Source organism: Nuphar pumila, chromosome 10 (genome assembly GCF_984573655.1).
Source record: "Nuphar pumila chromosome 10, dmNupPumi1.hap1.1, whole genome shotgun sequence".
In the NCBI taxonomy this organism is placed as follows: domain Eukaryota; kingdom Viridiplantae; phylum Streptophyta; class Magnoliopsida; order Nymphaeales; family Nymphaeaceae; genus Nuphar; species Nuphar pumila.
The window spans coordinates 42,659,974-42,674,082 of NC_143258.1; the positions used below are offsets into that span (position 1 = coordinate 42,659,974).

General features: G+C 37.9%; 1 protein-coding gene across 2 annotated transcripts in view; it reads left to right on the plus strand.

Annotated features, from left to right (window-relative positions):
- LOC149826752 (inactive glucose-6-phosphate 1-dehydrogenase 4, chloroplastic-like) overlaps positions 1 to 14,109 on the plus strand; it is a 107,850-nt gene that overhangs the window by 32,916 nt on the left and 60,825 nt on the right. For both annotated transcript variants that reach the window (XM_090018961.1, XM_090018962.1), the window contains exon 3: positions 310 to 518. In XM_090018961.1, coding sequence (XP_089875087.1) covers positions 310 to 518 — 209 coding nt within the window. The remainder of the gene's footprint in view (positions 1 to 309; positions 519 to 14,109) is intronic.

The following is a 14,109-nucleotide window of genomic DNA, read 5'->3' on the forward strand; positions in this document are numbered from 1 at the left end:
ATTATTTATCTTTATTATTATTCATATTCAGTTTTCTTGGATGTTCTTAACAAACCATCGTGCTCTCTTATTTGGTGCCAAGTTTATAGGGCTCTTGTCAAATGGAGTGAGTATACAAGCATAAATTCTTGTAGTCATATTATTACGTTTTGTATCTTTTCTATCCATAAAGGGAAAAAAAGTGACCATGGTCACCAGTTCATTTGGTCTGGTATGTTTATCATGGTTAAAGAATTCCTAGTGAATCTTGATGGCCAAACTAAATGGACTTATTTTGAGGGTCAGTCTCGATTATTTACCTATTTGCAGGAACGTCTAGCCTCAATGACCTTTCTTCTAATTCTAGAGATGTGGGTGCTCTGGAAGTTGGACGTTCAACACAATTAGAACCCCCAATTGGCCCAAGTGGTAGTGCACCATCTCTTTGCATTGCAGTTATTGGAGCAACTGGGGAGCTGGCTAGAAACAAGGTTTTTCCAGCACTGTTTGCATTATATTACAGTGGATATCTTCCACAGGTAGAGCTGCAAATATTTCTTGTGCATAAATGCTTCTATCCATAATAATTGAGTGGTGTGGTTGAGGTTTTCTTGAAGTCCTATTTGTGATTATGTACTCGTAATTTGTTAAAGGTTTTGGTACATCAAGTGGGGTTTAATTTTTAATACTGCTTTCAGGGTTCCAGGTTATATTAATTTAGAATATGAATTTATACAACCTCACTATCTCAAAATATTTAGAAAGTGTGTTAGAATGTTAGAGATCACGTTCAAGGGAATAACTGTAATATTATACATTCAGGGACAAGACTATAATTTTACATAACAGTGAGAGATTTATCATAGTTCATTCCATGTATTAGTGGTGGTATCCAATGTGCTAGCAGTGGCAAGTTTGTAGTATCTTTATGAAACCTGTTCAAGACATTTGTGATGTATCATGGGAATGATAGTAAATTAGCATATATACCATAAATATATAAAAATGTTCAGGGGCACCCACACATCTGGAATCTCCCTTGGGTGCATATTCACATGAATATTTTAGAGGTATGCTGCTGGTTATATATATATAGCAAGACAGATTTGCCTTGAAGTCGCTCCAGCCATGCAATTAAAATTTTTGTTTCCAAAGAAGCCAAGCAAACTATTCATTGTTCTAAAACGTGAACTCATATAGGATTAATACATTTATATATAGATGGTATTTTCATCACAGAAAGCATTGAACATAAAATAGCTCAGCTCAAGAATTTTTCTGCACGATAAATTTAGGCCAACTTCAATACTTCCTTGGGAATGAAGTGGTTATCAAGGAAGAGTGTTTTAGTTTAATTGACTTAAATATGATGTTGACCTAGGCATGTGTTATTCAGTATAAGCCTGTTCAAACCACTTTTGCTTGTTCCCTGATTTAAAAGATCATGATATGCTGCCTAATCTAGAGAAGCGAATGGCTTGTTTTATAAAGATGGTCCAAAAATTGCACATGAATCGTCCATAAAAATAATCTTTTGTAATCCTGATTGAGCTGGAGTCTCCTTTGTTCAAAGATAATCTATAGGTTATTGTGTTTTTCTTGAGCATAATATCATGTCATGGTACAGTAAAAACAAACTAAAGGTGGATACATGTAATGATTGCTGTAACTAATAAATTTTAATGGATTAAAAAATATTTTCATAAAATTGCATCAGACTAATCACAATTTTTACTATATTGTAACAATCAAGTTGTCTGCTATGAATCCAATACATCATGACAAAACTAAACACATTCATTTGGATCGAAATTTGTAAGAAAATGAAAATTGAAGATAACAAAATACATCCTAAATTTAATTGTGGAAACAGATTATGTTACATAGCCACCTTCTTTTGATATCATTATGTTTTGAACAACTCTGTGGTTCTTACCCATGTATAATTTGCAAGACAAAATTCATGAAAAAAATAAGGAGAGAACACTGTAGGGGAGAAAGAGAGACTTACCTTGAAGTCACTCGAATGTTCTCTTGGGCATCACATGAAGGGATTGCTCTGGACGACATATTTTTTGTTTCTCATGCATCACAAGTTGGAGGTATTATTGAAAGGAAGAACAGAACAGCTTCTTAATCAAAGTGTCATCATCATAACAGCTTCTTAATGTTTAACCCCTAACATATGCATATAAATTTTAGCTGGGCTATGTATCAAGCTCGACCTAGAAAATTTCAAAAGGCTTCAGCAAATCTCAAACAAATAAAATTTAATTACACAATAAAGGCCCTTGGCAAAGCATAAGTCGACTCAAAATATTATGAACTGAACCAGTGACTGATATTGGAGTTTAATAGTTGAAACACATGCTCGAACAAAAAGATCATGTGGTTAAATCCTGTTTCTCTTGTGTTGATCCTCATCGGGGTTCTCATCAATTTACTAGTGTCCATAGTGATCCTGTAAAAATATCTTCAAAAGATAAAGTCCAAAAAATGACTTGATAAACACACGATGATCACAATGGAAAGTATGTGCACAAAGGCACAAAATAATACTCACAAATAATCACAAATGCACAAAGGCATATAAATAATGTATTTATTTAAGAAGAAAGCTTTGCAAAAAAGCTTAAATGAACAAGGGAATTCATCCCCTATTTATACACTAAGGGGGGTGCTGGCCAGCCGTTGGGCCAGCTCTTGGGGCCAGTCCAACAGCCGATCAACCCATGGTCAAACCCCAAAAAGAAGGAAATAAAAAAAGAAAAGAAAAAAAGAAAATAAAAATAAAAAAAGGAAAAATACAAAATGAAACCTATATACATATATGTTTAACTATATATATCAGAGTTACAGGAAACGCCTATAGAATAGGGGAAGCGCGCTTCCCCGGGACGCGTTTCGGAAGCGCGAAACGCAGCGCTTCCGAAACGCGAGGGGAAGCGCAGGTTCAATTGAGGAAGCGCGTCCCCCTTTAAAGGGAAGCGCGTCCCCCTTTAAAGGGAAGCGCGTACCTCTTTAAAGGGGTACGCGTACCCCTTTAAAGGGGTACGTGTACCCCTTTAAAGGGGTACGTGTACCCCTTTAAAGGGGGACGCTATTATGGAAAGGTCGAGTTTGCCCTTAATTTTTTTTTTTACACATGAATATATTTTTTACCGAGGTTAAAATGGGTATTTTATAAAACCCGTGAAAAAATAAAATCAAAAGGGGCTTAGGGTTTTGTTTTTTCACGCGTTCCGACTCCTCTCTCTCTCTCTCTCGAGTTTTCGGCGAGCTCCGAGTTCCGGCGACCTCAAAAAATTCCGGTGGCCTCCACCGACTTCCGAAGATGAAGATGTTCACCTTCAGGTACGCTATCCCCTTCTCTCACGCTCTGTCACTCTCTCTATCTCTCTGTCGTGCGAGCTCCCCTCCAGTCAGCAACACCAGTGGGATCCAATAGGGTAGTTTTGGGGAAAGTGATCAAGGGTTTTTTCTTTCTCGGTGTAGATCTATCGCAGGGTTTTTTTTTTCAGGGTGTATATCAAGGGTTTTTTTGTTCTTGTAGATCAAGGGTTTGTTTGCAGTTTTTTTAGTTTCTGATTCATTATCGCAGCCGTTTTTTTTATTCATTCTGCATGAAGCAGTGGGTTGTTTTTTATTGTCTCCATGATACTAGTCTATTGATAGCGTAAGCAATGTAATATTAACTTCTTATCTAAACAGATGGTATGCATTCGTCACAAAACTTTTCTGATATAGCTGGATTGTTAATTTGCATTGGCCATTATGTGCTGTAGCTTCTTATTTAACTCTTCAGTTGTTTATGATATGATGGTGATAGTGTATGTGGAAGTTCATTTTATACTTCATCAGTTGGCAAAGAAAATCAGTGCACCGGATGGGGTGGAAGTATCATTAGAGATAACATGATATTGTTGATGGTTTTAATGATCTTAACTATTCTACACTGATGAATAATTTTTTTGCTAATTGGTGTATAATAGGTATAATATGCAATATTATTGTTTTATTGGAGAGCATTTGAGTGTGCTGTTCCCACATTTTAAAAGCTATTTCTTCAGTCCGATGTACAGTGAGAGGCTGAGAGCTGCTAGAGGATGTGAGCTGGTACAAATAGTAAATGAACATTATCATGAAGAAGATAACCGTAATGATTTAGAACCTCAGTTCTAAGTCTATTGTCTCAGAGATCAATGTTTGCCAAGGCTGGTAGCACTTTAATGTTCTCCATTTGTGCAAAATTAAGTTGATGGGTACTTGGAGAATTTCCCAATGAGTCGGGTATTGAACTTTAGTGGAGTCCTGAAAGAAAACTGGATTTATATGTTCTTGATCTGATTTAGCAGTTCAATCAAACTATTCTCTCTCTCTATATTCTCAGTTATTTATGTTGCTTGTTTCTTATTAGAACTTGAAGTGCCTGTTTGAGTATTTAGTTCAGTGATAGTCAGATTGCACGTAATTTCCCCCCCTTTTTTAGCTTAGTCTTTTGTTTACATCCCCATGCTTTGTGTTCTTCACTCTCCATTATTTACTGTTAATAATAGCTTTTTTAAATGTTTTAGGTTGATTCTAATACTTTTATGATGCAGATATATTTGCATGTTCTTTGCTTCATTAATGACCATCTCAAGCTATGATCACGATAATTCTGATGACGATGACGATTCTTTGTACAATTTGGAGCATGAATCATCTAGTGGTGTTGGGAAGGGCAAGAAGAGGTCTTCTGCTTGTCCATATCAGTTTGAGGACCGAGACGAAAATTGTTTTGATGAGGAAGATGAAGAAGAATATGACTTGGATGACTATTATTCTGAAGATGACCAAGATGATGAACCACCTAGCATGCATAAAACAACAGTGCTATGGCGCCATGTATTGAAACAAAAGAAGAGTGGGCAAGGAAAGCAAGGTGGAACCCAAGTTTTTATGTGCAGGCACTGCAAAAATATTTATCATGGGTCATATACTCGAGTTTTTGCACATCTCATGGGATCTCCAAAGGGACAAAGTGTTGGGATTGCCTTTTGCCCTAAAGTTGCAAAAAATGCAGAATTGGCAAAAAAAATTAAGAGGCAAGTTCGTCGAGTGGAGGTTTCATCAAGTGCATTTGAGTTGAGGAGATCAAGAATTGATATTCCGAAGAAGCCTATTAGTATGACTACATCATCTAGTGGAAGCCGAAAAACAATTGATATTCGTGATACCTTTAAAAAGGTAGAAAGAGATAATGTAGATCACAAAATTATCAGATTTTTGTGTGCAAATGGCATACCTTTCAATGTGCTTCGATCACCATATTGGGAAGAGATGATATCTGCAGTTAGTAAAGTGCCCGGATATAAACCCCCATCATATGAAAAAGCGCGAACAACATTGCTTGGCAGTGAGAAAGAGTGTGTTCACAGGGAGTTAAATGAATTTCGAGAAAAGTTTGAGGAGTTTGGAGTTTCCATTGTCTCAGACGGTTGGACAAATATCAAGAACAAACACTTGATAAATATACTTGCCTCAAACTGTTTTGGCTCGATGTTCTTATATGCAAACAATTTTTCTAATGTGCAACAGTCAGCTGCAAACATTGCCGAGTTTTTGAAGACGGGATTTAAACTTGTGGGGCCTTCTAATGTAGTGCAAGTGATTACAGACAATGCAGCAAATTGCAAGTTAGCAGGTGAAGAATTAAAACAAACGTACAAGTATATTTTTTGGTCACCTTGTGTTGTGCACACACTTAATTTGATCTTCAAGGATTTGGCACATGAGTTTCATTGGTTGGGAGAAACATATTTGCAGAGTAAAGAAATTGTGAAGTATATCACAAATCATTCAAAAGCACTAGCAATCTTTAGAAGCAATGAAAAATTAGAATTAATAAAGATTGCAAAAACAAGGTTTGCTTCACATTATACTACTTTGAAACGCTTGCTTGATGTGAGGGAGAGCTTAAGGCTCACAGTAATTTCAGATAGATGGAGTGATTGGAAGCAATCATGCACGGATGAAATTATGAAAAAAAGGGCTGTTACAACAGAAACAACTGTTCTTGATAAAGAATATTGGGATTCTGTACGTTTAACATTATTGATTACAAAACCCATCTATAAGATGATTAAATTTTGTGATCAGGAAGGCCCTATAATTGGTGAAGTGTATGAAGGCATGAACAACATGTTGGGGGAAATCAAAGACAATCTAAAAGGACAACCAGATTTATATGAAAAGATTCATAAGATTGTCTCAAATAGATGGGACAGAATGAATGTGCCTCTCCATAGTCTAGCCCACATGCTTACTCCAAAATATTACGAGTCAGAGTATCTCAAAATCCCAGCAGCAGGAGGGGTCAAATGAGTTTCTCCTGGTAAAAATTTAATTCTATCTATTTAATAAAGTTTAAAGTTAAATGATTTAATTATTTTATTATTTCATTTGCATTTCTCTTGTTATAGTTACTAAACATTTTTTTTTGCAGAAAAGGATAATGATATCTTAGACGGTGCAATACTTGCGCTTGAAGTCATATCTTTTGGAAATGAAGAGTTATCTACACTTTATAGGTCACAACTTGTGGCTTTTGCATCAAGAAGTGGAAGATTTAGCCGAAATGCAGCACGAATAGATGCACTGAATCCTACAATGTCAGTGCTTAATTGGTGGCGTTTTTATGGTGGTGATACACCGGAGTTGAGAGCATTAGCCATTAAGGTTTTATCTCAACCTATTAGCACATCTTCTGCAGAAAGAGTGTGGAGCACCTATAGTTACATTCACAATGTTAAAAGAAATAGGCTCAATGAAGATCGTGCTGATACCTTAGTGTATATTCATTCCAATCTTCGATTGATTGACATGTATAATTAAACTGTGTTATACTTTTGTTTTGGTATTTTTTTTCTCTTTTTTATCATTGATTGTTTATTAGCATTCATATTTTATATTCTTGTTATAAAAGGTGCAACAATCGCTATAAAGAAGGGCCTAGTCGAAAATGGGATATCAATCCAGAACTTCCTATTGTAGAAGAAAATACGTTGAGATTAGAGGATATGCGATGGAGAGATTTGGATGATAGTGCACAACAATCAAGCACTATTTCCAAATCCAAACATAAAGATGCACAACCAAGAGCTCCATTACCTCCAATAATTATACGTACAAATGAAGTTTAAGAGGATACAAATCAATCCATCAGAGCTAGTAGAACTGCAGATATACAAGAGCGACCATCAGTTCCTCATGGTCGGATTGATCGTTTCTTTAGCCGGAGACCTAGGCAAGGTATGTTGATATTGTGTTTTTTATATTTTAAATTATGGTTTTTGAACATTTTAACTTTTTAACGTATTCATTATAGGAAATGAAGGAAGGAGCAGAAGACATGGTCGTGGAGGACAAGATGCACGTGATGATGCAGAAAGTTCGCGATCTATTGCTGACTTGAAGGGGAAGAGAAAGATGACAGATTAATGAACTCTTGAATTATTATTTTTTTTTTATGATGTAGTTGGAGTTGTCCAACTTAAAAACTTTTATGTTACTTTTTTGTCATGGTCTTATAATATTTTTTTGGTATACTTTTATTTTGAATCTTGCATGATGAAGTGAAGTAGTGGATTATGTTAATTTTAAGGTTAGACTTAGAGTTTAGAACAGTGTAGCTTATAATTTACAATTTAGAAATTTGTAGCTTCTTAGGTCGCTTCCGGTTCGCTTCCTATGTCGCTTCCGAGACGCTTCTTATGTCGCTTCCGAGACGCTTCCCGGTTCGCTCCTAAGTGGTCCTACGCTTCCCGCTTCCTAAATTTTTGAAAGTGCCTCGCTTCCCGCTTCCGCTTCCCGTATCGCTTCCCGCTCCCGCTTCCTCGACTGGCAACTCTGATATATATATACTATCATACACAAAGTATATGAAAAGTATATCTACACACACATATATATATATATGTATATAAATATATATAGTTAAATATATATGTATTTACACAGTTTATAATAATTTTAACACCCCCCCTCAAACTTACGATGCAATGACCGAAAGTTTGCCAAAAAGAAAATTGAATTTAGGAGAAAGTCAACCAATTGATATTCTGAAGTTACATAAGGTAGATCTATAACTTTCTTCAGATATTTCTCTCTAACATAATGGCAGTCTATCTCGATATGCTTCGTGCGCTCATGAAAAATGTGATTCTTAGCAATATATATTGCACTCTTGTTATTACAACACAACTTTGTGGGTCCTTGAACATGAAACCCCATATCTTACAACAACTGGTGAATCCAAACAATCTCCATAGTTGTAGTTGCCATTGCTCTGTATCCGGCCTCAGTAGATGATAGAGACACTTTTTGTTGCTTCTTGCATCTCCAAGAAATTAATAATTCACCTAAGAATACACAAAAGCCAGTGGTGGAGTGACAGTTATTTGGATCACCTCCTCAATCAAAGTTCGTATAAGCAATTAGATTCAACTCAAAAAGATGAAGATAAAAATACTCCCTTATTTATGGTTCTCTTTATATATCTGATTATTTGAAGAATTGCACTCATATGAACTTATGTATGAGCATGTTGGAATTGACTTACAACATTTACAACATGTGAAATATCAGGTCTAGTGATACTAAGTGTAATAATCGTAATTTTTTGCTAATTACTTTTGTTTATAAAATAAAATAATGCGAAATATGCAAAATGGGCCTGGGATCCGTATTTCGGATCCAGGATCCATAAAAGGGTATGTACGTATAGTGTCATGTAAACCTATTAGAAAAGAAAAATAAATAAATAAATATTATTATTATTATTATATATATAAATAATAATAATAAACATAGGATATATATATATATATATATAACTCAAGGATCCACTGTTGGATCCATTCAGATCCAACTTGTGGATCCACATCGTATGAGTGAGGCACAGACCCAACTAGAGGTTGGTTTCCGGGTCTCGGGTTCGAACCCAGGCCGTGCTCCGTGAAAAAAAAAAGGTTGTTGTTTAAGAAGTCGATAGAGGCTTGCCTGATAAATCGGGTGTTAGGGTTCTAATGAACCCTAACACAGATGAGAACCCAAAGCGATGGTGAGGGGGGCGAAGCGCAGCCGCCAGGGAGAGTTCCTCCCTTTTCGGGCATCCTCCTACAAGAGGGGGTCCCCAAATCCCTTCCTCCCACTCTCTCTGTCGACCTCATTCTCCTTCTCTCCCTGTTCCTCTCCCTCTTAAACCCCTTCACGGCGCCGGAGCAGCCGAGGCCGGTGGAAGCGACTTTCTTTTCACTGCGACATCCTCCCTCTTGTTTCGATCAACATCGTCGGTGACCTCGCAGGTAAGCCGCTCTCTCTCTCTCTCTCCACCTCTATCTTCTTCCCCCTCTCTGTGCCACCGAGTGGTATCCCATGTGGTAAGCAGGGGCCCACGTCATGCTGGAGGACCGGGATTGAACCCCTCTGCCACATGGAGGCCACTATTGTTCTGGCAGGGGTTTTACCCCGACCCCTCCTTCGCGGCAGACAGGGGTTCGTCCCCTGTCTCAGTCGCCGTGCCTCTTCCTTTTGCTCTAGTAGCTCGATCGACGACCCCAAGCACATCAGTCACCTCACCTTCTCCTCCCTGTGTTCGGCAGACACCCCGACGACCCCCGCTTGAGCCGTTCCTCATCGTCGGCATCCCTGGGCTTTCCCCCAAGCGTTGGATTCTGAGGTACGGGTTTCTCTTTTGATTTCGAATAAGAAAGGGAGCATAGATTCGTATCCCATGCAATATTTTGGCAAAGCCAAGGAGAAAGAGAAAAATCTGAATGGTTGTCCTAAGATCCATGGTTAAAACGAATGGATTTCTTTTCGTCTCTTTCGAAATCTGTGTTGGAAATGCATATATGTGAGTATATGGTGGAAGTGTTATTCAATTTATTTCTGAGTATGTTTAAGTTCATGTTAAAACGAACATCATGTGCTAAACAAACTTGTGTTACTGTATATACATTCTTTGATCATATAAAAATCTAATAGAACACATAAGTCAATCAGTCATTTTAGAGTGACCATATACAAATCATTGGATTTGGAATCCAAACTAGTGCTGGTCGGGGGGCTGGTTGTACTTAATCCGATGCCTGTGAAAAGTTCAAAAGTGGCCTGGCACATGATTAGGCTATGTCACGAATTCTGAACAGACCCCCCACATTCTGGTATAATCTGAGCCCATGATCTGAAATGTAATTCTTTGAAGAAAAAAAAAAGGGAAACTGAAGGCTGCAGTGTATGCCTGGCAGCCCAACCGAGCTGGGCTCGGTTGGGGCAGGACTCGGCCCTGCCAGGCCAGCCTTCTGGCAGGTTTGGTGCAGGCCTGGCAGACCTTCCAGACCAGCCATTCGGCTGGCAGGTCTGGCAGTCACTGCCAGACCGGCCACTCAGCCTGGGCAGTCTTAAAAGAAGATTTTTTTTTATAAGTATTCCTATTTTTTTTGGCTGGCTGCCAGACCAGCCAAACCCAGTTCGGCTGGCCTGACAGGCCGAGCCTTGCGGGCAGCTGAGCCCAGCTGAGTAATCAGCTGGGCATGTTTGAGAAAAAAAAAAGAGTTTAATAAATTTTTTTATGATAGGGCCCAGCCGACCCTAGTCGGCTGAGCCATGGGGCAGTCAGCCCCAGCCGACTGGGTCGGCTGTGCTGAGTACCTGACCCAGCCGACTGAGTCGGCTGGGTGGGTCTGGCGGTGTGCTAGACCCAGCCGACCGGCTGGGCTGAGTACCTGACCCAGCCGACTGAGTAGGCTGGGTGGGTCTGGCGGTGTGCTAGACCCAGCCGACTAGGTCGGCTGGGTCACGTGTTTATAAAAAAGAAAAGAAAAAGAAAAAGAAAAAGAAAAGGGGATTCTAATTATGTGTGGGTACATTAAATTTTTTTGGTGTGGCAAGTATGTGTCTTCCAAGCAAGTGCTGAGAACACATACAGTTTTCTTTTTATGTGACCTGATGTGCAATGTACACATAAATAAGGGTTAGATTAGCATATGTAAATTCCAATTGTCCTTATAAATTTCCAGAATTTGCTATGTAAAAATACCATGGGTTCATTTTCTTGTGTTTGTTATATCCTATGTCACAGGGATTCGGCTAGCAGGGTGCCGCACCCGCGTCGACGCGACTCGACGCGGGAGCGGGTGCGGCACCGGGTGCGGTCAACCCGATCCTGGGTGCGTTGACCGCACCCAGGATCATTTAGGTCCATTTTCTTTTTTGGATTTTTTTATTTAAAAAAATTTGCCCTTTGAAATGGGCTGCGAAATTTTTAAAAAAAATTACTGCTGACAGCTGAGACAACAGCTTCTGTCAGCTGTTGACAGCTGCTGAGCTGCGATTTTTTTTTAAAAAAAAAATCTGCTGACAGCTGAGACAACAGCTTCTGTCAGCTGCTGAGCTGCGAAATTTTTTTTAAAAAAAATTCTGCTGTCAGCTGCTGACTCTGCTGTCAGCTCCTGACAGGAGCTGCCAGCTGTTGACAGCTCCTGTCAGCTGCTTTTCAAAACCTTTTTTCGTAAAGGATTTTCTCTCTTATATATATATTTATATATTTTTACATTTTTGCCCCTGCCGCACCCCCGCACCCGGCTTTTTTGAAAGTGCCGAATCCTCGTACCCGCACCCGCGCCCGCACCCGCACCCATGTGACATAGGTTATATCATGCTCAATCAAAACAATGTAGCATCCTATGCATGTGTACACTAATTCGATGTATAGGCACGTGCACCTTGACTTGAATGTTCCCATGCTAGTCAAGAATGTGAAATTTGCATGAAAGCCTGTATGTCACGTGAACATGTAAGATAAAGTATGCAATCACATGACTGCATGGACTAAATGAAAGTATGCATGGGATATGAACTTGTGTATAAAATGAAAGCATGAAATTTAAATTGAAGTTGTGAACTCATGCACATAAATATTTTTGTTTCATGCACATGCTTAAGTTGGCATAAATGAATGTGCATTGAGAAGAATTTAAAAGGAATACATATTGGAATGTGATTGATGATTTTTGCATATGAATGCATCGATGATCAAATGGGTCATCTGGGCTGTGTGAGCCTTGAGCATGTGTTGCTCTTTGTTTTAGTTGTTCTATGCATTACAAAAATCAAATGAGATATTATTGTTTTTATTGCAGTGTTCCATGTTGCCACGGGTTGTGGTCCCGTGAAGAGCTTGGCATGTTGATTTGCAAGCTTATGTTATTAATTTTGCATGTTGATTTGCAAATGTAAAAGAGATGAATTTATAACAAGATAAAAGAAAGTAAAGAACAATGTAATTTATGTTTTATTGATGTCCCTTCTTTAGTGTGGAAATCTTGGATATTGTGGTTTTGGAGAAACTGTGAGGATACTAAAACTCCGTGTGCATTGTTGTTGCTCCTAAACTTGATATTGAGGTTCTTCTCCTAGTCACAGTTTTAAGGAGAGTCTGTCACTTTGCTTGAGGGTGGTGTGTAGACACAACTGGTGCTCTGATATACCAAGAAAAGTGGCACTTGTGAATGCTGATGTCCCTGGTGTCCCGACATTAGATGTTGTTTTTTAATGTTTCGATAGATGGTGTTGTTTTCTTGTATCAGTAGAGGGCTAAGTTTGGAACCTAGTAATAAAATACAAATTATGTGCTAAGTTACCCTGAGAACCCTAGGATTTTACTCGTTTTGAGTATCCGCGAGCAATGGTACTTAAAAAGAGGAACTTAAATGTGTGTGCATCCTAATAGGGACATGCATATGAAAGAGAATTTGATTTAAGATAATAAATTATTTATGCATTGTATAGAAATCATGCATATTCCTGCTATACATTAGATTATGCATATTTACTTGTTCCCTTAATTGTGATATATTGAAGAATGTGTAATGTTTCTTAATGCATGTTAAATGTCTTTAATGCTTAAACTGTGATTGTTGTTATTTATTAAATCCTCCCTCATGTTTAATAAATGTTTTCTATTGCATGAATGATTATTTGAATTATGAATGAGATATATTTATGTCCCTCTAAAGTATTGCATGAATCTTATTTATATTCTTTTTACTTATTTGATTCATTAGAGGGACCTGTACGTAGGATTCTTTGGATTCTGACACCCTACTTTTTGTGTTTTTTGCAGCCTCAGATGCCTAGTAGGGTGATCTGCTTCTGAGAAGAGTCACGAGGGGACCACACGACTACATGACAGATTCTTTGGACGACGTGACTCTTTCCTTTTGTCTTTCTTTTGCTTTCTTTACTTTTATTTACTTATGTCTCAGACTCTTTACATTTGAATAAATGAAGTTTGGTTTGATCATGGTTTGGTATGAAAGATGAGTATAAAATCCCTTATGGTGGTGGTTGTGTTTCAACTGTAAGGCCCCTCAAGTCTCTAGGATTGTTTCCACATTTGTTTAAAAAAAAAATCCACATTTTCAAGGGGTATGAGTTGGGGTCGTTTCACTAAGATACATCAAAGATCCAACAAGTTGTCTGTATGGAGTGAGATCTTTTAGAAGGACACCATCATCGATCTTCAACTTGGTTCCTACCACTTCAGGGGTTTCACAAATTTTATCGTCTATAATTCCTGACCTGTCAATAATCTCAGATGCAAGTTTAGTTTGAGATAAGAAATAACCTCTGTGAGAGTAAGCAACTTCTATACCTAAAAAGTATGTCAAAAATTCTAAGTTTGACATTTTAAAATTTTCTTTTAAAATAGACTTGATACTTTTAATCCCTTTAGCATTGTCACCTGTAATTAGCATATCATCAACATATAATAATAAAATCACGATTCCTGCATTGGATTTCTTGACAAACAAGGAAGTGTCACTATAACATAAAGTAAAGTCATTCTCTATCATTAAGCTATTAAACCGATCATACCAAGCCTTGGGAGTTTTTTTTTAAACCATAAAGAGCTTTCCGCAGACGAAGAACTTTACCTTTAGGAACATCCATACCTAGAAGAACATCCATATAGACTTCTTCATTTATGTCACCATTTAGAAAGACATTTTTAACATCCATTTGATATATGCTTCATTTTTTAATGGAGTCAATAGTAACAAGACACCTAACAGTGACCATATG